The 22712-nt window shown below is 57.9% G+C and overlaps 1 protein-coding gene across 1 annotated transcript; it reads right to left on the bottom strand.

Annotated features, from left to right (window-relative positions):
- Window positions 1-398: 398 nt before the first annotated feature.
- On the bottom strand, window positions 399-22161 carry NELFA (negative elongation factor complex member A). The gene is made up of 11 exons (XM_040237693.1): window positions 21722-22161; window positions 5805-5976; window positions 4522-4683; window positions 3590-3679; window positions 2832-2962; window positions 2684-2753; window positions 2461-2549; window positions 1826-1937; window positions 1393-1673; window positions 1189-1288; window positions 399-1064 (listed from the first exon to the last, which is right to left on the bottom strand). Exons 1-11 carry the CDS (start codon window positions 21929-21931, stop codon window positions 880-882), a joined length of 1602 nt encoding a protein of 533 aa, XP_040093627.1. The 5' UTR covers window positions 21932-22161; the 3' UTR covers window positions 399-879.
- Between the last annotated feature and the right edge of the window lie 551 nt (window positions 22162-22712).

Below are 22712 nucleotides of genomic sequence, written 5' to 3'. Positions count from 1 at the left end.
TTTCCCAATTTTTGGGGTGGGGGGAGCGGGGGGCTCGCTGCACAGCATGTGGAGGCCTAGCTCTCGTCCAGGATTGAAGCCACACCCCCCTTCAGCAGAAACAGGGGTCCTAAGCCTGGACTCCGGACTGTCCCGCCCCATCCCGGAATCGTCTGTTGCTCTGAGCATCTGACACCCTCCTGACATCTGGGGAGAGGCCACCGCTGCCCTGAAGTGGTCTGGGGCGGGTGAGGGGCTCTGATTTTGCCCCGCGCCCCCCCAAGCATGGCAGTCAGAAGACGAGGCTCCGCGGGCCTCAGCCCCAAGGCCCCCTGACTCAGAGCCTCTGGTGTGCCCCCGACCCCCGTCGTCCAGAGTGACCCCCCGAGCAGAGAGGTCGAGCTGGCTGGAAACAGCTCTGGTGGTTTTTCTTTAAAAAAGCTAAACTTTAATTAGGTAGATTTTACAATGAAAACAGGTACCCAAGGACTGGTCTTAAATGCTCACAACTGTACAAAAGGCAAATACAAAACCTGTGGGTGTGAGCACGGCCCACCCCGGCCCCAGGCCGGCCCCACCCCGCTCTCAACCACCTGGGCGCCACCTTTGGTCCCTCAATCGTGCAGGTGGGGCCCGTGCTGCCCTAGCAGGAAAGCCCTCCAGGTCAGCAGGATTTAAGAAAAACTAAGAAAAGGTCCAAGTCTAACAGGCGGAGCCGTTGCCAAGAGTAAGAAGTTACAACTTTTTTGGCCAAGTTTAACATTCAAAAGTGTAATACTGAATCCAAAAGTGTCTTAAATCGCACAAAAAGGACCCATATTAAAATTTAGAAAACAAGTCCAGGACGCCCCAGAGAAACCAGATCTAAAGCGTAAGCGGGCGGGGACGTGCCCAGCGGCCCTAGGACACGTTGGCCATGGGCTTGTACTTCTTGAAGCGCGTCCACTGGCCGGTGGCGTAGTTCATCTCGAAGACCGTGTCCACCAGCATGGTGGTGCTGCCCTGGCCGTCCGACTTGGGCAGGTCTTCCGTGTGCTCGCTCAGCTTGATCTGGATCACGTCTCCCTGCTCCTGGCACGGGTTTTCTGTGGGGGCGGGCGGGGGCCGCTGGGCCGGGACCCGGGGCCACAGGGCCGACCCCCGGGCCCCGCCCCCAGCCCCGGGCCCCGCCCCCGCCCCCCGCCGGGCCAGGCCCCGCCCCGGACCCACCTCGGGAGCCCGCCATGAAGCCCAGGATGAGCGCCTTCTCGGGCCTCGTGACCTTGTTGGCCGTCTTGAACATCTCCTGCGCCGCGAACATCTGCTCCCTCTGCGGGGATGCTGGTGTGGGTGCTGGGTCCCCCCTCCCCGGGCGCCGCAAGCACCCTAGCCCCCCCCCCCCCACCTACCGTGCACCCCAGCCCTCCTACCTACCGTGAGCGACAGGTTCTTCTTGGGCTGCTGCTGGGCCGGGGGCTGCTGGGCCTGGGGGGCCACCATGGCCACCGGAGGCGTCTGGGCAGCAGGGGCGGCGGCTGGGGGCGTGGTGGGCGTCAGGGGCGAGGGGGGCGCGGCGGGTGGGGGCGCGGCGGGGCTGGGCCCGCTGTTGTACAGGGGCGCCCGCTGCTTGAACTGCGCCGGGAGCGCCGGGCTCGGCGCGCCGGGCTCCTCGGGGGGGCGGCTGGCTTGCAGGCTGGCGTCCCGCGAAGACGGGGCTGCGAGCAGAGCGGAGTCTACTGAGGCCCCGAGATCCCCCGCTCTGCATCCAGCCCGAAGGAGAAGTGGACGTGCTCCGGTCCACGGCCCGGCCCAGCCTCCTGCCCCCAAGGCGAGCCGCAGGTCCCGGGGAAGGGCGGCGGCCGCTCACCTGGCGGCGTCTCGGAGCTGGGGACGTAGGAGGAGGCCGGGACCACGCTGGGCGTCGCCGGCAGGTAGCTCGTGGAGGGCAGAGCGGGCTCGCTGTTCAGAGACCCGAGTTTCTGGAAGACAGAGGGCACGTTCCTCCCAGAAGAGCCCTGACCCCTGACCCCTCAGGGCCGGACCCCCCCCCCAGCCTGGAGCTGCCCCGGAGGCTGGGGGCCTGGCCAGGCGGTCCCGTCTGGTCAGGGACCGTCCCCCCCAAACGAGCCACCTTTGAGGAAAGACTCCAACGATGCTTTTCTTACCACAAGCATGTGATAAAAGGAAAACCCAGTCCCTTCAAGACCGTGAGCGCACACAGCTCTGCGGCGCTCCCCGGAGGAGACTGACGGACACGGGGGCGCCTGGCCCCGCCTGCGCGGCCCCACAGCAGAGAGGCCTCGGCGCAGGGACGTCCTCCTGCGACGCTGACTGCCGTCCCGCGGGGCCGAGGCGACGCCGAGGAGCCCCCGGCTCTGGGCCCGTGTCCACACCAGGGCCCCCTAGGCCCCCATCCTCCTGCGTGTGTCCCCGTGGACACACCCCAGCAGCTGACACTCGGGCAGGGGCACCTGCGCCGCCACCCAGGGCCCGCAGCCCTACCTGCGTGGACACCAGGCCGGCCGCGTAGTCGGGGGTGGCGTTCTCCACGACCGTCTCCTCCTTGGCGGGCTTCTCCACCGCCTCCGTGTCTGCGGGCAGAGCACGGCCTCAGCGACCCCAGCTGGGGCAACGGGGCCCCCAAAGACACGGCCGCCTCGAGGGGCAGCGGGGCCGGTCTCGGGAGACGAGGCCGCCCCGTGGGCACAGGCGGCCGAGTACGCACCCAGGGCCCTCCTGCGCCTCTTGGCCTCCCGGCCGGCGCCAACCACGTCCAGCTCGGAGATGTCCAGGAGCTGCGGACAGAGAGAAGCCCCTCAGCCTCGGCGAAGGCGCACCAGGCCGGCCCGGGGCCGCGCGGGGCCTGTGCCCACCTTCACGCCCCTCTCCTTCCGCAGGGGCGTCCTGGACGGCGGGATGGGCGTGCGGTTCCCGGCGGGGCTGAAGACGCTGGGGGCAGTGGGGCTCCTGAAGGGCGCCTGCTTCGGGATGCCTTTGAGCGGGGCTGCAGGGGTGGGTGGCGGCGGCCGTCAAGGGCCTCGGGCCCTGCCCGGCGAGTCCCCGCACCCCCCTCCGCACCCCCAACCCTAGGTCTCCGCGAGAGCAGGGGGCCTGCAGACCCCAGGGCGGGGCCGTCCCAGCTGCACCAGCACCCCCCCCATCCCCCGCGGGGTCCCCGACGCGAGAGGGACCGTGCCTTCCGCAGGCCCCCACTCCCACCACCGGGCCCGGCCCAGCACCCGTCAGTGGACACCAGCACTCGCGGTCCTCAGCAGGCCCACCGGGCAGCGGGGAGCCCCCAAGCCCCTGTGGAGGTCAGACCCAGGGCGCGGCAACTCCGGAAGAAGACGGGGGGGGCGGGGCCCCAGGAGGCGGGGCCCGGGGGCGGGGCGGGCCCCCTGAAGCACGGCCACTGCCCTCTCGGACCCCGGCCTGTGGACAGAGCCCGGGGAGCTCCAGCCCCGAGGGAGGCCAAGGTGCCGGCGGAGCTTCGTACGGAGAAGCCCGACCGTCCCGGGCCAGCCGGGTCCCTCCTCGGCGGGGCGGAGGAGCCCCCAGTCCACACCGCAGGGCCCTGTTGGCTTGCAGATGGCTGGGCCTTCCCAGACCCCCGCCCGGGGGGCGGCCTTACTCGTGGTGTCCATCTTGCGGAGCAGCCCCCGGCCTTTGGCGTGGAAGGGCACGCCCGCGCTCCTCTTGAGCTGTTGGGCCGTCTCGGTGGCTGGAAGACAAGGGCTGTGTCAGCGCTCCCCGGGCGACACCTCTGACCGTGGGGTCACAGGGGAGCGGACAGTGGGGGGCTCCTCCCTGGTAGGGGGGCGTCAGCGCCAGCTGGTGGTGGAGGCCGAGGCCCCAGCTCTGCAAGGCTGCAGAGCACTTCGGACCCGGATGCTGTCCAGGGGGGCCACCGTGGCGGTGCTCTATCTGGTTCTTTGAAAACAGGCCACTTGTACACTTGTCGACATCAACACCAGAACCACTTAAAATGAAGTCTGCTATCAGTCAAAGGCATCAATATCCTAGCCTCTTTCCTAACAAGCACCTTCCAGGTAGGTTTTATAGCCGCTACTTAAGGAAACATTTAAGAAACTGACTAAACATCTATACGGTCACATTCAGGCCATTCGCAACTCCAGAACAGCCAAGGGGGTGACCGTCTCATCTCCTGTGCGACTCGGCTGGTCCAGACATCAGTTTTGGAACAAAGATTATAAATACTTTCACCTGAAAACTCGCAAGTTTCTACAGGAGATTTTTAGAACATACAGTTTAGCACAGCCATCAATGAATTTCTAATAAAAGAGAAAAAACTATGTAGAACACTGTCTTTAAAAGATAATTAGGTGCCATAAAACCTGAAGGCAACCTCAGAATAAAAACTACTGACATGGGACAAAAGGCATGGTTGCCGGCAGCCAGTCTCCCGAAGCCTGCAGGACCTCCCAGGCCCGGCTGCGCAGGGCGCCCCAGCCCCAGCAGACAGAGGCCCCAGGCACCCCCAGCCCCAGCGGACAGAGGCCCCGGGCACCCCCAGCCCCCGGCAGACAGAGGCCCGGCACTCACACTTCTGCAGCAGCTCGGCCCTCAGCGTGGCACTCTTCGGCTTCCGTTTCAGCTGAAAGTGCTTCACCGGGGGCGTGAGGGGGCCCGCGAGTGTCGTCAGGGCGTTTTTGTTCAGGTACTGGCACTCCAGTGGGAGCATGGCGGACGCCTCACACTCGTTCACTGCTCAGAGAGCCAGCGTGTCACGAGGCGCACCTCCGCACGCAGGCACCACTTCCACAGCCAACGTGGAGGCGCAGTTTCCTATTTTATGTTTGTGGAGCTTCTGCTTTGAGCTCAAAACAGAGAACAAGTACCCGCTGACCTCACGCCTGCCCTCCCCAGCAGTCAGGGCCACCGACCTGGGCCCAAGGGCAACGGAATGCCCCGGGAGCGGCTTGAAGGCCGGAGCCCCTGGCCCAGCACGGCTGGCGTCCTCTCGGCTGTGTCTGGATGGCGCTCCGTGCACGCCCAGAGCAAGCAGAGGGCGCCCACGGCCGCCCTGGGTCTCCCCCCGCCCACCCCATCGGGGGGTTGCCCCTGGGCCCCGCTGGACCCTGGACCCCTGGAGCGGCACCCAGGCCCATGTGTAAGCTGGGGGCGAGAGCTCAAGAGCAAGGCCCAGGGAAAGCAGAAAGCAGACAGCCCCATGCTCCTGTCCCCGGGGGAGCACTCCAAATCTCCCCAGGGCTGCAGACAGAGCGGGCCCCTCCCACCCGAGAGCGCACCCAGGAGGGCCTGGACCCGCCGGGACCCTGGACGAGCTCGTCCCGCGGACACAGACACCCCAGTGTGGGCTCCGGTGCTCTGGGGCGGCCACGGGTCTGTGGGCGGCTACTGACCAAGTGCAAGCCTGCAGAGTGGGAGCGGCTACCTCAGGGCTGGGAGCAGGCACAGGCAGCCGCCCTGGACGCCCAGGCCCGCCGGCCCTGCAGCAGCCCCGGGGGCCAGGCCCGCCTCTCCAGGGCTGCGGTGCTAGTTCTGAAAACTAGAGGGCTCGGGGTGGGGGAAAGGCCTCCCGCCCGCACGCGTTCTCCTGCCCAGGTGCAAGTAGTTCCTAAGGGGGTTTAGGGCTTGTGTTCTGAACAGATGCGTTGTGGGTGTTCTCAGCACGACCTCAGGAGCAGCCAGCTGGTGCCAGGAGCATCAGCCCGCCCGGAGCTGAGGGGAGGGGTGTGTTGGGCGAGGACAGGTCACAGTGCCTGAGCCGGGGGGTGGGGGGTAGGGGGGTGGGGACCCAACAGTCACTTCAGGAACGCTGTCAGGGCAGGCCCCCTCCCCCGCAGACCGCACACCAGACCTACCCTTCTCTCTGAGCTCTCCTAAGATGTCTTGGACGTTGGGGTTCTGCTCCTCCAGATCCAGGTTAAGGGCCCCGGTGTCGGGAAAGGACTTCAGGATGTCGGCCACCATGAGCACCCAGGGGTCCGAGTCCAGGGTGGCGAGCTGGATGATCTCCGTGAGCGCGCCCTTCATCTGCGAGAGAGCACAGGCACGCGTCTGGGCCCACCCCGGGCTGCCCGCGCGGGTCTGTGGGCGGGCGCCGAGCTGGGCCTCTGAGCGCCTCACCTTCTCACACCCGGGCCTGCGTCAGACCTGCGGGGCTCCTGGGGGTGCCGAGGGGCCAGCCTCGAAGAGGCCTCCCAGCACGCAGCAGACAGAACGGGAGCCTGCAGATGGGGCGGCGAGTGTGGGAGCTGGCCAGGGAGCAGGCAGGGGCTGCCGGGAGGCCTGGGCCGAGGCCACACCTGGGCTCCTGGGACGGAGCAGCACCCAGGGAGGCCACCCTCCCAAGGCCCCGGTGACGGGGGCCTGGGCCTGGGCTGTGGCCGCATCTGCTGAGGCCCCAGCCACCTCCCCAGGCCACCCGCGGCCGAGCGTCCCCGCTCCCTGCAGCTTGGGGCCCAGACGGAGCCAGACTCGCCCCGCCCCGCACCGAACCCAGCAAGGCCCTCGGGAACGGGGGGCCCTCCCACCTGGGCCCAGCCCCCGTCCAGCATGCCTGGCCACCTGCCGGTGTCCGGGGCTCAGAGCGTGAGGCCCGGCCTTGGTGCCTGACACCGGGTCCCTGCTGGCTGCGTGCAGGGTCGAGGGCCAGCTGACCCAGCTCTGAAGGGCTGTACCCTGAAATACCCAGAAACGTGTTCTCTCGAAGTGTGACTAAACAGTAAACATTCTTTTTTTTAACTTAACGCTTGTGGTGGGGGCTGTTATGGCGTCTACTACCCTCCCACCTTGATCTAGCTGAGCTTTACTCTTTCCTCCGTTAAAAACAAAAGGTATGAAACAGAAAACACTTTTATCTGTCAATTACTAGAACGAGTTAGACAGTAAGAACGTGTCTGCGACAAACTAAATTTATATAAAACGCAGAACAAGAACACCCCGACTCACACCCTGGCTCACCAGGGGCTCCACAGGCAGGCTGGGCCCTGGGCACCGTCAGGGCGGCTGCCCCGCGCCGGGGCCCAGGATCAGAAGGGGGGCCAGGGCAGCGGGCCAGGCACACGGTGTGGCATTCGGAGAACCACCTGGCCACTCCTCGAGAAGACCAACACAGGCGCCCTGGAGGCCTCCCGCAAGGAAGCCACGCTCTCACTGCGGGGGGCCAGTTCAGCCCTTGCCCAGGGAACCAAGATCCCACAAGCCGCGAGGCACAATCAAAATTAAAGAAAAAGACAGACCCCGCAGAGCGCGAGGGCCAGCAGCTCCACGCCGGGGCATAGACCCGGAGACTGGAGACACCCGTCCTCCCAAACTGTATTCATAACACGCCCAGAGCAGCAGCGACGCCAAGGCCATCATCTGATGAAAGCTTCATCCACACAAGGGAACGCTGGGCTGGCAACTAAAGGACACGCGTGGTGACACGGGTGAGCCATGAAAGCTCTATGCAAGCAGCCAGACTTGAGCGCACACGCCGCGCGGTTCTGCGTGGGTCACACACCAGGACAGCTTACCCAGCAGGCGCGGGAGGCGGACGGCAGTCCCTGGGCTGGAGGTGGCGCAGGGACAGACTGCCAGCGAGCTCGGGGTCGCCTCCTCCAGGCGACACAAATGTTCTGGTCTCAGACTGCGTTGTGAGGTACCCAAACCACTGGTCTATGCATTTCAAGAGTGGATCTAACCTGAGTATCTCAGTCTGAAAACTGTATGAGCAAAGAACAGGGGGCCGCAGCTGAGCCAGAGCCCGCAGCCATCCCCAAAGCTGGCGGCGGCACACCTAGGCTCCTGCCTGGAGGCGGCATGTCCCTGCCCTGGCTGGGCGTCGTCTGCCCAGGTGTCAGTTCTGGGTGGCAGGACTGGGCTCTGTGGAGGAGAAGCCGGCAGGGGCGGGGACGGTCCTGGGCCCAGCCCCCCGGACACGGAGCTCCTGGAAGAGCCACGCCCAAAAGCACCTGCTTCAGTCCAGCAGAGTCACAGTCAGGAAGAAACCAGCAGAGGGGCAGCAGAGTCACGCGGAAAGAGGGCGGGAACACCAGTGTCCGCAGGGCGCGCCTCCACGAGACGCGCCTCCGCCGGGCACGCAGCGTCTCTGACCACTTACAGTGCCAAGAATTTCTAAACTCTACAAGATGAGGAGATAAAGCAGAGAAATGAGTCTGGACACAGCAAGACGACACGAGGCAACAAAAGCAATAAAAAGACCATACGAAAAACAGACTTAAGGCATCATGCCATCTCTAAGAACGCCCCCCAGCGACCAGGAGCCCCCAGGGAGGAAGTGCGCGGCGCCCCCAGCGCCGTCAGGATGGGCGGTGTCCCTCAGTAACCTCTAAGTCCGGGGGACCCCACTCAAGCTGCAGAAATATTTCTTCACAAAACTATAATCTGATTCTAACTTCCTATGAGAAAAGCAATAAAAGTAAGAAGTTGTAAAAGAAGATAACGCAAGAAAGATCAATTCTGCCAGGTATCATAATTATAAATGCCACATGAGATTAAACATGTCCTTTACCTCTCACTTTATTCCCAGATAAACTCCAAATGAATCGGACTGCAATTTGAGAAATGAGACATAAAGGCCCTGGGAGGACCACAGAGATTTCTCTTCTGTGTGACCGGTGAGAACAAGTCCTCCGGAGTTACGATTCCAAACTGAGGAGCCACAGAAGGCAGGAGCTTGAAGTTGACCACTTCAGTATTTTGCCTATGAAGCATTACACAGAAAAATCCAAATCCCATAAAAGAAATCAAGAGAAATGTCACACTGGGTGGAAAAAAAAAATTTGTAACTCCTATCACAGGCAATTAAACACACACACACACACACACACACACGAGTGTTATACTGTATAGATGTCTCTACTATACATAAAGAGCAAACAAGGAGACTGATTCTACATGTCAATTTTTTAAACTTTACCATTAGAAAAATGATTTAAAATTCTTAAAAATGCAAAGGCTACTCACCCTCATTCAACATGAAAGAAGTGTAAAATAAATGCAAAAGGAGACAGTTCCCTGTGAGGGAGCGCGGGGCGGGCTGCTGCGGCCGGGAGGACAGGCGGGACGGTGAAGGGCCTGTGGCACAGGCCCGTGTCCAGCCCCCGGGGGCCATGGCCGGAGGACGGGGCGAGCAGCAGGTGGGGCCACATCGGGCAGGAGCCAGAGAACTTCCCAGGGAGCAGGGGGCCGCTCACGGGTCAGAAGCGAGGCTGGACCCCACGCCCTCGGCGGAGAAAGCGTGGCTCCTGCTCTGGACCACCAGGGAATTCCCTCCACCAAGTTCACTTCAGTGACGCTCATCAGCTTATGACCAACGTGCTTCCTGCCTGAGCAATCAGTGTTTCTAAGAACTCATCTTCTGGATTAAAGGACTAAAGGTAAGACTGGACACTAGAAAGTTCCCGGAGGCAGAACACTCTTTGACATAAATCACAGCAATGTATTTTTGGATTCAGCTCCCAAGACGAACGGAAAGAAAAACGAGCCAACGGGACCCAGTCCGAAGCTCTTACTCAGCAAAGGGAACAGCAGACAACCGGCAGAGTGGGAGAAAGCGCTTGAAAAGGATGCGACCGACACAGGACTGACCTCCAAAGTGTACAAACAGCTCGTATGGCCAATAAAAATAAAAATTAAAAACCTGGTAAAAGGAAGGTCAAAGCAGACACTTCTCCAAAGACATCAATCAGTTCAGTCCGGCTGCTCAGTCCTGTCCAGCTCTTTGTGGCCCCACGGACTGCAGCCCGCCAGGCCTCCCTATGGATGCCCAAAGGCACATGAAAAGATGCTCAGCGTGGCAAGCATCAGAGAGATGCAGATCAAAGCTGCACCGAGGCGTCACCTCACACCAGCCAGGATGGCCATCATCAAGACGCCTGTCACAGCAAGTGCTGGAGAGGGTGTGGCGAAAAGGGAGCCCTCCCTCCTGCGCTGCTGGTGGGAACATACCTCGGCGCAGCCACTGTGGAGAACAGTACGGAGGCTCCTTAAGAAACTGAAAACAGAGCTACCACATGACCCTGCACTCCCACGCCTGGGCGCAGATCCAGAGAAAACCGTCACACATGCAGCTTCCTGTTCACAGCAGCCAGGGCATGGAAGCCACCTAAATGTCCATCAGCAGAGGCGCGGGTAAAGAGGTGGCAGCGTACACACTCGAGGGAATGCAGACATCGTGCCGTCTGCAACAATACGGATGAAGCTAGATCCCATCCTAGGCAACCTGAGTACATCAGATGGGGAAGAGAAACACGTGATGCCACCTGCATGGCGAATCCAAAGGAAAACACACACGTGAACTTATACACAAAACAGAGACACAGACAACAAACTTAGCCCGAGCAAAGGGCTGAATGAAGCAAAAGCCCGAGTCAATGAGGGGTCTGGGATTCCGACACACGCACCGTTATATATACGACAGAGAGCCAGCAAGAATCTACCCTACAGCATCGGGAACTATTCTCACGTTCTGTCAGTAACGCACCAGGGGACAGAATCTGAAGAAGCCGCGCTGAGTGTGAGTCTCTGTGCTACAGGCCGGGCGCTGACACCAACGCTGCACATCAGCTACACAGCAATGAAAACAAAGCCCACGGCAGAGACGGGCGCGCCCTCTAGTCGCCGGCACACCCGAGAGAGCTCACGCCTTCCGAGTTCCCCCAAGGCCGATGGACAGCGGGTCAAGTGGTAAGGAAGGGCCTGGGCAGGGGAGAAGGCGGCTGCAGGGCGGAAGGGGCGCCGAGACACCAAGACGGCCCCACTGGGACGCGCGTCTGCGCAGCTCGCCTGCCCGGCAGGCGCCAAGCCCCTTCCTCAGGCCCTGGGGCACGTGGCACGCAGGAGGACAGGGCACCGGGTCTCAGAGGCAGCTCCGGGCGAGCACCGCATACACGGAGACAGCACCTGTGTCCGCAAAAGCTACTGCTACGGGCTGACCGGGCCCCCCAAAGGCTTTATTGGAGTCCTGACAGGACCTCAGAATCCGACCTTGCTCGCAGACAGGGCCGTGCTGGAGGCCACGTTACAGTGAGCTCACTGGAGAGGGCTTCGGTCCGGCACAGCTAGCATCCTTGTGAAAGGGAAGTCTGGACAGACAGACACACACGCGGAGGGCGGGCAGCGGGCGGCCTCCGCGGGGGAGCCAGGCACAGCCGGGGGCGAGGCCTCCCCCGCCCCAGCGGTCAGGAGGGGCCCTCAGAACTGTGCCACCGCCCCCTGCTGCGGGCCCAAGGGCAGCCCCAGCAGAACAGTGCGGCCGCAGGAGGCAGCTGGGCAGTAAGGGGGGAAGAAAGAAGAAGGAGGCTAAAGACCCAAGAGCCCAGTTACAAACTGCACGCTCCCACGTGACACTCTAGTCCTCCAGAGATGAGGGCAGCCGGCTGGCCGTCCTGAGCGGCTCAGCGTCCTTTTAACCAAGCCCCGCTCACGGCCACAGAGCGCAAGGAGGAGGGCCCTCCGGGAAGCCGAGCACTCAGCCCAGAGGGCCGGCTCATCGAGGCGTCCCAGCACCCAGGACGAGGGCTGCCTAAGTCAGCAAGCCTAAGGTATCCTGTTCCAGCAGCCCAGGCCTTCAGATGAAGCCGCCATCAGCGGGAGGCCTGCTGCCAGCCACACTCTCCCAGTGACCAGGCTTGACTGCGGCTCCGGCGGGGAGATGGAGGAGGGATGAGGCAGGGGCTTCCGGTTCTGGCCCCGAGGGCCGACCGGCACGGGCTGCCCCGAATGCACAGACCCACGCGGCCCCGCAGACCCAGGAGAGAAGAGCTTCCGGCAGGCACCCAGCGGGGCGTCTCGCGCGACTACGGACGCAGCGCGGAGAGACCACTGGGCGCCTAAGTGACGAGCGGATGGGAAGTGTAGCGGGCGGCACCAAGACGGCAGATTTGTAATGTCCAAACCCAGCTGCGTTTAACCTCAAAATGCACAAAGAGCCCCCACAGATCCGCAACAGGACGGCAGAAACGCGGGCAGGCGTTACTGAGGGGCGATGAGCAAAGCAGACGCCCAAGAAGGCTGCACACACGGCCAGAGGCCCCAGACGGATCAGAGGCCAGCAAACAGGACGAGGCGGCGCCTCCCGCCAGCAGCTTTCCAGCGGCAGGCAGGTGTTCACAGCCGGGTAGGGGAAGCGCGAGGGCAGCCCAAGCCCAGCGCGCCCCTCCCCGCCTCTGCGGCAAACTCACCTCACCCCACGGCGGGCAGACTGCAGCCAGGCGTAACTAAGGAGCCCCGGGCCGCGGCCTGTCGCCATCTGGGCTGGAGGACGACGCACAACGGCGACAGTGGGCCAGCTGGGCAGGTCGGGGTCACTCGCTTTCCCACCAAGGGCCGGACAGGGACGGCATGAGGCCTTGGGGCCACCCAGGCTCTGCTGTCTTTTTTAACCAGTCCTTTAATAAGGTTCAAAACACTCTCTGTTCAAAGATCGCACAGAAAACAAGTCACAGGCCTCAGTTGATCAACCCCTGGGTTAGATGAACAGCAACGTGGATGAACATTAAAAATAGGTTTTGTGCAAAAAAGCTAATTGAGCTATAGAAGACAATATAATTTAAATCAATTAAAAATATATGCCACCTCCCTTCAGTCTGAACACTCTACCAGACAACTCAACATTGTTAGGGATGACAGAAAGACCGAATCTGAAATCTACTCATGGCCTTCACACTCCAAGCGGGACAGTGAAATGAATGAGACCAAATGCCTCGGAAAGCAGTCCGGCACCGAACCTGGCCGTCTGCCCCAGGCGCTGCCTCTAGAGATCGGCCACAGTGCACATACAGAAACGTGTTCCCCCAGGACACCGTCAGCAGGGAGTTGCGAGCTGCTCACACACATCACACACACGTGGGTCTGAAATGCTGCTGCCAAGTGAAAGGCAGATCAAAAACCACGTTCATGTCAACTGCACTTAGAGTGGAAAAGTCCCTGAAAACCATACACATGTTGAAAGACATAATTTCAGGAAGCCCAACAGACTTTGCAGGATCAGTTTTTAAAAGTGTCTGCTCAAGAAGAACAGGGAAAACTGCTGCCTGTGGGGGACGTGGGCGTAGGAACGGGGTGAGAGAAGTGAGAGTGATCGGACTTCGGAAATCGGAAAGGAAAGTTCAACTTACTTATTTTGGGCAATAAATCAGCTTAACAATAGGAGAAAGAAGAGACGGGTAACCCAGAGGCTGCCCAGATCCCAAGAGAGGAAGGAGCCGTCCGAACACATCCAAGTGGCTGCAGAGGACACAGAGGGGCCTCAAGGCCGACTGCAGCCACAGCAAGGACAGGCCCCAGGCAACCGGCCAGGTCTGGAGCGACACCTGCTCCCAACCATCGGGGGAAAGACAAGTGCAATTTCAGGAAGCCCAACAGACTCTGGAGGATGCCTTTTACAAAACGTCTTCACCAAAACACGTCCTGGCTGCAGGCAGCGGCGGCGCGCGTGTGGGCAGAACAGTCTCTCCTTCACCGAGCGCCTGGCCTGGTCTCCAGGTGATGAACCACAGCTGACCCTGTCAGGGATTACAGGGATCCCACAGAAGTCTCGTAAGCCGGATAGCTTTACGATTTAAAGCGTTATCTCAGTCATCCCTAAAACTCTCCCTCAAACCTCCTACGGTGGCAATGATAAGGTCTCAGACAAGAACCATCCCAGGTTTTATTAGCAGAAGCATCTCGTGTCCTCAAAGCCCTTTCAAACACAGCTAAAATATCACGAAGTCACTGTTTATGCTTTTTGACACTTGGCAGTTAGCTAGACACCTATGGACACTGTCTCCTGACGTCTTTCTGACTTCCTGAACCAATTTCAAAATTCTTAGAGGAAGGGGCCCTAAATCACTTCTGTAACCCCTTCAATGAATAAACTTAAAATACCGGGTCATCAAACTACCTTTTCTACCTCCCTGGTATTAGTTAAGAACCCTTGTTTTAGTTCAGTTCAGTCGCTCAGTCGTGTCCAACTCTTTGCGACCCCATGAACCGGAGCACGCCAGGCCTCCCTGTCCATCACCAACTCTCAGAGTTCACCCAAACTCATGTCGATCGAGTCGGTGATGCCATCCAGCCATCTCATACTCTGTCATCCCCTTCTCCTCCTGCACCCAATCCCTCCCAGCATCAGAGTCTTTTCCAATGAGTCAACTCTTTGCATGAGGTGGCCAAAGTATTGGAGTTTCAGCTTCAGCATCAGTCCTTCCAATGAACACCCAGGACTGATCTCCTTTAGGATGGACTGGTTAGTTCTCCTTGCAGTCCAAGGGACTCTCAAGAGTCTTCTCCAACACCACAGTTCAAAACCATCAATTCTTTGGTGCTCAGCTTTCTTCACAGTCCAACTCTCACATCTATACATGACCAATGGAAAAACCATAGCCTTGACTAGATGGACCTTTGTAGGCAAAGTAATGTCTCTGCTTTTGAATATGCTATCTAGGTAGGTCATAACTTTCCTCCCAAGGAGTAAGCATCTTTTAATTTCACGGCTGCAGTCACCATCTGCAGTGATTTTGGAGCCCAAAAGAATAAAGTCTGCCACTGTTTCCACTGTTTCCCCATCTATTTCCCATGAAGTGATGGGAGCAAGTGCCATGATGTTAGTTTTCTGAATGTTGAGCTTTAAGCCAACTTTTTCACTCTACTCTTTCACTTTCATCAAGAGGCTTTTTAGTTCCTCTTCACTCTCTGCCATAAGGGTGGTGTCATCTGTATATCTGAGGTTATTGATATTTCTCGCGGCAATCTTGATTCCAGCTTGTGCTTCCTCCAGCCCAGCGTTTCTCACGATGGACTCTGCATATAAGTTAAATAAGCAGCCTTGACATACGCCTTTTCCTATTTGGTTTACTTAGCTTTAAAGAGAAATAGATACATCACAAAACACGTGAACTGGTTTGAAGATTTCATTAAGAAACACAAGCTGGAGCAGATGCCGCGTATAATGTCTACGCTCACATGCCTGGGCCAAGGGGTCCAAAACTGTTCTGGATGTGTCTGAGGGTGCGCCTACATCAGACCAACCCCGGAACTGCAGGGAGTGAGGTGGACCGCCCTCCCCAGCGTGGCTGCCCCACATTCAATCAGCTGAAGGCCTGGACGGAGCAGACAGGCCAGTAGATAGAACTCCTCCAGCCTGACTACTGAGCTGAGACTGATCTTTCCCAGCCCTGGGACTTTGCTGAGATAATGGCCCTTCTCTGGCCTGCTGGCTTTTCAGACTGGTCTCAAACTTGCTGGCTGCAGATCCTGAGCCTTTTCAGGAGGCTGTCGTAAGCCAATTCCTTTTAATAAAGCCAGGACCTCTCTCTCTCCTCCTCTATATGGCACATATAGGTACACGTAAGGCTTCCCTGATGGATCCCTGGTAAAGAATCTGCCTCCGACGCAGGGGACGCAGGCGACTCAGGGTTCAATCTCTGGGTTGGGAAGAGCCCCTGAAGGGGGCACGGCAACCCACGCCAGGATTCTTGCTGGAGAATCCCACGGACAGAGGAGCCTGGCGGGCTGTGGTCTGTGGGCAGCAGGGAGTCGGACACGGCTGGGCGCGAGCAGAGAGCACACAGCCATCCTGTCCGTCCTGTTTCTCTGGAGAACCCTAGCCCAGCGCAGGACACCTGCTGTTCAGTGGCTCAGTGTCTGACTCTTGGCAAACTCAAGGACTGCAGCACACCAGGCCTCCCTGTCCCTCACCATGTCCCAGAGTTTGCTAAAACCCACGTCCACTGAGTCGGTGATGCTGTTTACCCGTCTACTCTCTGCCGCCCCTTCTTCCTTTTGCCTTCAGTCTTTCCTAGCATCAGTCTTTTCCAGTGAGTTGGCTCTTCACATCAGGCGGCCAAAGTATTAGAGCTTCAGCATCAATCTTTCCAGTGAACATTCAGGACTGGTCTCCTTTAGGATGGACTGGTTGGATCTCCCTGCAGTCCAAGAGACTCTTAAGAGTCTTCTCCAGCGCCACAGTTCAAAAGCATCAATTCTTTGGCGCTCAGCTTTCTTTATGGTCCAACTCTCACATCCATACGTGACTACTGGAAAAACCACAGCTTTGACTAGACGGACCTTTGTTGGCAAAGTGACGTCTTTTCTTTTTAATACGCTGTCTAGGTTTGTCATAGCTTTCCTTCCAAGGAGCAAGTGTCTTTTAATTTCATGACTGCAATCATAGCCCACAGTGATTTTGGAGCCCAAGAAAGTAGAACCTATCACTGTTTCCACTGTTTCCCCATCTGTCTGTCAGGAAGTGATGGGATCAGTGCCATGACCCTGGCTTTCTGAACGCCGAGTTTTAAGCCAGCCTTTCAGCTTCCTCTTCCGCCTCCAGCACGAGGCTCTCCAGTGTCTCTCGCCTTTCCGCCATCAGGGTGGAGCACACACAGCCCAGCTGTCCGGTGTCCCTGTATCTACGGTCCCACATAAAGAACAGCAGAAAGCTACCCCCTAAGGTATCAGACCCTCACTGACTGAAGAAAAGTAACCAAGATAGCTAAGTAAATTAGGATGTTTGGGAATAAAAAGTTTAACACTAAATATATAAATAAAAATGCCTTTCAGAAAAGTAAATTATCCAGAAAGGCCTAGTTCTTTCAATATAGCTAAGTAAATTTTTCATTATAATTTCTCGTAATGATAGGCAAAATCCAAGAATAAACTACAGAAGAATCAACCAAAGAAAGCTGGTATACTTATATCAATGCTGGACCAAAAAACAGACAAAGCACTACCAGCTAAAGAGACCTTTACGTCAAGGTCTGCGGTTCAGCTCGCAAGGCAACAGCTACAGCTTTAAACCTGTACACACCTAACAACACAGCTTCACAATGTAGAAAGCAAAAGCTGATAAAACTGGAAAACTAGACAAACGCATAATCGTAACAGAGCTAAGCACATCCACTGATACAGATGATTAAACAAATCTGACCTACTGGATGTATACTGGGCAATGGGTCGCAAAACTAGATGAAAACAAATGCTCCCCAAACTCACTTGCTATGCTTATAAAAACCGACCATACGTTTTGCCATCAAGCAAATCTCATTTCAAATGACTGGAATCATACAGGCTGTATTCTCTGACAAGCACTCACCCCAGCCAGAAATTACAGGTGAAACATAAGCAGAACCTCTCTCCTCTAATGTACAAAAACTAAAAAACATTTTAAGTTACAAAGAGGTCAGTGAGGAAGTCATCATAGAAATTACAAAATAGTTGCCTTGGTAATGATTACACTATCACATTTGTGGAACGCAGCCAAAGACGTAAGAGAAAAAAAACCTGACTTAATATGAATATTTTAGAAAAGGGAAATGGCTGGAAAAGGAGATCAATATCTACATTAAGAGATCAGAAAAGGAACAACATAAGTACCAAATAAAGGAAGAAAATAATTAAAGCACAAGACTTAGTGAGCATGGGCTCCTCCGGGGTCGAGTGGTTAAGAACACACCGTGCAGTGGACACCAGCTCGCTTCCTGGTTCCGGAAGGTCCCTCGTGCTGGTGGGTGACTGAACCCGTGGGCCCACCCTGGAGAGGAGCCGCCTCTCCACGCGGCCGGAAAAAGCCCAAGCGCTGCCACAGGACCCACCACAGCCAGATTAAAATGCGTGAGTAAACAAATCTTAAAAATAAAGAAATAACCAAGATTAGCCAACAGAAAATGAACAGATAACAGAACAATGGACAAAGTCAAAAGGTGATGCTTGGCAAAGTCTCCTGAGGCTGGCAAACATCTGATGAGATGAATCCAGGGGGAAGAAGCCACAGTGCGCACGCCTCTGACGAGAAAAAGATGAGAGGGCAGCCACCCACTTCTTGCGGAGAAAGCCGCAGCTTTAGCACAAACTGCCAAACCGCTAGAGAATACACAGTATCCAGAAAAGTCAGGAAGAACAGAAAGCCAAGCACCAATACTCAAATATCTTCCCACAGGGAAAATCCAGTCCCCAGCTGGTTTATTACTAAGTTCTACCAAACATTTAGGAAGAAATAATTCCACTATTAAACAAAACTTCTAAAAGAGAGGAAAACAGAAGCCGTATCACCACCGCATTCATGAAGAAATTCAATACCAGTAGCTAACGAAGACAGCCTGGGAAAGTAAAACCAGAGGGTAACCTCACCCATGAACACAGATACAAATTCCTACACAAAACATCAGGACAACAAGCTGCACTGCGTGTGCGCCCAGTCACGTCCGACTCTTTGCAGCCCTGTGGACCGTGGCCGCCAGGCTCCTCTGCCCATGGGGTTCTCCAGGCAAGAACGCTGGCGTGGGTTGCCATTTCCTTCTCCAGGGGATCCGCCCCACCCAGGAATCAAACCCACACCTCTAGTGTCTCTTGTACCAGCAGGCGGATTCTCCACCTCTGCACCACCTGGGAAGCCCTCAGGACGACGTAGTTCAGTTCAGTTCAGTCGCTCAGTCGTGTCCGACTCTTTGCGACCCCAGGAATCGCAGCACGCCAGGCCTCCCTGTCCATCACCAACTCCCGGAGTTCACTCAGACTCATGTCCATCGAGTTGGTGATGCCATCCAGCCATCTCATCCTCTGTCGTCCCCTTCTCCTCCTGCCCTCAATCCCTCCCAGCATCAGGGTCTTTTCCAATGAGTCAACTCTTTGCATGAGGTGGCCAAAGTATTGGAGTTTCAGCTTTAGCATCAGTCCTTCCAAAGAAATCCCAGGACTGACCTCCTTTAGAATGGACTGGTTGGATCTCCTTGCAGTCCAAGGGAGTCTCAAGAGTCTTCTCCAACACTACAGTTCAAAAGTATCATTTCTTCAGTGCTCAGCTTTCTTCATGGTCCAACTCTCACATCCATACAAGACCACAGGAAAAACCATAGCCTTGACTAGACGGACCTTTGTTGGCAAAGTAACGTCTCTGCTTTTGAATATGCTGTCTAGGTTGGTCATAACTTTCCTTCCAAGGAGTAAGTGTTTTTTACTTTCATGGCTGCAATCACCATCTGCAGTGATTTTGGAGTCCAAAAAACAAAGTCTGCCACTGTTTCCACTGTTTCCCCATCTATTTCCCATGAAGTGATGGGACCAGATGCCATGGTCTTCGTTTTCTGAATGTTGTGACACAGTCCTACACATAAAATGACCGAGTTAGGTTTACCTCAGGGAAGCTAGGTTGGTTAGCAATTAACGCTGCTTCGTAAATGTGGCAACCGATATGTCAGTAGACATTAAAAACATTCGATAACTTCAATATTCATTCATGTTTACCCTTACCACAACTGTTAACAAAACTGGGTTCACCTCTTGGTTGGCATTGAGCCAAAAGACACAACCAAGCTAAACGGTGGGAGAAGGAGGGATTTATCACTTGCAGCGAGTAAGGAGAAAGCTGCCCTGAGTGAGGTTACCTGCATGTTCATGAAAGGGCTTTTGGTGGTTGGGGGTCCAACCTTTAGTGGACTGAGCCCCAGGAGTCAAGATTATCACTCCATCCTCTACCTGGGGGGGGGGTCTTAGTTCCTGCAGAACTCAAAGACAGGTATCAGACTGTTAGGATGTCCCTTGGGGAAGAACTAGGAGTCTGGCTAATGGCAACCATGTTTTCCTGACGGCAGAGACATCGCTTTGCTGACAAAGGTCCATACAGTCAAGGCTGTGGTGTTTCCAGTGGTCTTGTGTGGATGTGAGAGTTGGACCATAAAGAAGGCTGAGTGCGAAAGAACTGATGCTTTTGAACTGTGGTGGTGGAGCAGACTCTTGAGAGTCCCTTGGACTGCAAGGAGATCCAATCAGTCCATCCTAAAAGAGATCAGTCGTGAATATTCATTGGAAGGATTGATGATGAAGCTGAAACTCCAATACTTTGGCCACCTGATGTGAAGAGCTGACTCATTGGAAAAGACCCTGATGCTGGGAAGGATTGAAGGCAGGAGGAGAAGGGGATGACAGAGGATGAGATGGCTGGATGAGTTTGAGCAAGCTCTGGGAGACAGTGAGGGACAGGGAAGCCTGGCATGCTGCACATGGGGTCGCAAAAAGTGGGCCACAACTGCGTGACCGCGTGACCGCACAACCTGACTGCTTTTCCTTTGCTCCTGCCCTCTCTCACTTCCCTTAAGATCATTAATTACTAAGACTTGCTCAAGGGCAAACTTTGTGGCCAGGCTTAGATGGCAAAATGGCCTAAGCCCAAATGGCTTTTTCTTAAAGTTTGGCCGTGAACTCAGGACAAGTATGGTTAATAAATAGGTTGAGGGGGGAGGTGCAAACTTCTACCCACCCTAGGCCACGTTCCTGGAGGGCTCTGCACCAGAGAAATGCTTTGCAGAAGTGAAAGGCACAACCAGACATCAGGGCGCACCCCCCCAACAAGCATATCCTAAGAGGAATACAGCTGCCTAGTTACAGCTAAGAGCTTCTGGGATCCAAAGACTCGGCGAAGAAAGCTAAGTCAAGACACAACTGGAAGACATTTGTAACATAAATAAGTGGAAAAAAAGATTACCGTTCAAAATTTATTTTTAAAAAATACTCCTACAAAGTGGGGACTCCCTGTGGGTCGTGGTTAGGACTCCAAGCTTCCACTGCAGGAGAAGTGGGAACTAAGATCCCAGCAGCTACCTGCTGCACCGACGCATGAATAAACTATAACTTTTAAAAGCGCCTACAAGACAATGAAAAACAAACACAATGAGGAAAACAACTTTTGGACAGACAACTCCCAAGAAAGAACACTGAACCAACGCGGGAACGGTGCTCAATCACACGCATACGAAGGGAACGGAAGGCGATGCAGCAGTGAGCGTTAAACCACGGCGGGGGCCGCCTGCCGGATGCATCTGTCAAACGTGTCACCGGAAGCAGGCAGACACACCCACGCCCCTCACACAAAACACACGCCGCCACACCGCGATGTCCAGCTCAAACCAGGGAAAACCCAACTGGACGGCTGGAAAAGGCACATCCAACTGACAAGTCGCCAAGCAGGGCAGGGAAGCGGTCCCCTCTCAAGGGAGCGGGCGGAGGGGAAGGGGGCTCCGGACGCAGCTGGCTTCTGCTTCTTAAGCAGCGTGAGGACAGGCGGGTTGCCGTGTGGCTGCTAAACCGATCAATTGCACTCCTGTGCACGTTAGATGCTGAAGCTCCGATACTGTGGCCACCTGTAACGCGAAGATCTGACTCACTGGAAAAGACGCTGATGCTGGGAAAGACTGAAGGCAGGAGGAGGGGGCGACAGGGGATGAGACGGCTGGATGGCCCCACCGACTCCACGGACAGCGGTCTGAGTAAACTTCCGGAGCTGGTGACGGACACGGGGCCTGGGGCGCCCAGTCCACGGGGTCGCAGAGTCGGACACGACTGGGCGACTGCGCTGAACTGGACGCGTTAGACGCCCCGTGCACGACGGGACAGGAAACCACCGCCAACTACGAGGGCGGGAGAGGCGCTGAATCGGGGCTGGAGGGCGTGCAAACGAGGACAGCGCCTCAGCGTTTTGAAAAACTCCTTATTTTGCGCAAAAAGTGACATAATGTACCGTTAAGGAGAAAAAAAAAACGAGGACAGACCCACTGAGGAGAAAGAAGCGAAAAACGCGAGCCGTGGCAAGAACCCGGAGCGCCGGGTGACCCAGCCGGGCGGAGACCCCAGAGGCTGAGGGCACCGAGGCGGCGCCCCGAGGCCTCCAGCGCGCGGAGGGCCGAGGAGGGGCGCGCCCGGGGGGCAGAGGGCACGGGGGGCGCGAGCGGAGGGCGGAGGCGGCGGCGCGCGCGGGGCCGCGAGGGCCGGGGTCTCGCGTCCGCACCGCCGCCCGCCTCACCTCGTCCACCGTGCGGCGCGGGAGGTGCAGCGTCCCGAGCAGCAGCTTGAGCTTCACGGCCGACGAGAGGCCGTGGAAGCAGAGGCGGATGTTGTCGATGACCGCGGCCGTGAGCAGGGACGCGATGCTGGGCGGCGCCCACAGCTCGTCCGTGGCCCCCAGCTTGTTGTGCAGCCACAGGCCCGTGTCGCTCTCCCGCATGGACGCCATCTTGGGGGGAAAAAAGCCGAGTGCCGCCGAGCCGGCATCTTATGAGGACACCTACGCGCCGGCGGCGAGGACCCCCAACATGGCGGCGCCCGCCCGGCGCGCCGCGGTGACGTGCAGGGGGGGCGGGGCCTCGGCGAGGCGCGAGGTCCTCAGGCCGGCGTCCGTAAGGAAACATGAAGGCGCCCGCCCGGCGCGCCGCGTGACGTCATCGGAGGGGCGGGGCCTCGACGAGGAGCTTCCTGGCGGCGCGAGGTCCCCTCGGCGGGGCCGTAAGGTAACATGGCGGCGCCTGCGGCCGGGTCTCCCGGGTCGCGGAAGATGACGTCATGGGGGCGTGGGCGCGGCGGCCTGGCGGCGGCGCTGCTGCCCCCAGGCTGTGGAGTGGCCGCTCGGCGCGAGGCTGTGCTGGTCGGGAGTCTTCGCCAAGCCGGGGCGGCTGCGGTCCAGCCCGCGCCCGTCCAGCGCGTCCGCGCGAGCCCCCCGCCGCGGGCCTGGCGCTGCCCCAGCTGCGGGGGACACGGGGGGAGCTTTCCTGCGCGAGCCTCCGCCCTGGCGGCCCCGGGGCGGGGGGGCGGGCGCGCGCTGCGGACGCAGAGCCGGCGCGGCGCCCAGTGCGCAGAACGCCGCGCGCCACACGGCCGGCCTGCGGGCTGCTGGCCAGTCTCAGGGAGCACCCCCGGGGCCCGAGCGCAGGTGCCCTTCCAGGCGGTGGGAGCCCCGTCGGAAAGGGAGCCGGCCCTGCCTGGTGGGTGCTGGGGTGGGGGTGGGGGGCGGTTCTGAG

This window comes from Oryx dammah, unplaced genomic scaffold, assembly GCF_014754425.2.
Source record: "Oryx dammah isolate SB20612 unplaced genomic scaffold, SCBI_Odam_1.1 HiC_scaffold_3, whole genome shotgun sequence".
NCBI lineage: Eukaryota > Metazoa > Chordata > Mammalia > Artiodactyla > Bovidae > Oryx > Oryx dammah.
Note: the sequence above shows the minus strand (reverse complement) of the source record. Positions and strands in the feature narration are given on the sequence as shown.

Coding starts and splice junctions, on each gene's coding strand:
- NELFA (XM_040237693.1), bottom strand. CDS start 21,931: ATGGCGTCCATGCGGGAGAGCGACACGGGCCTGTGGCTGCACAACAAG. Junction 2,963..3,589: donor CCGCAAGATGGACACCACGA/GTAAGGCCGCCC, acceptor CCACCCCTGCAG/CCCCGCTCAAAGGCATCCCG. Junction 2,754..2,831: donor GGAAGGAGAGGGGCGTGAAG/GTGGGCACAGGC, acceptor CTCTGTCCGCAG/CTCCTGGACATCTCCGAGCT.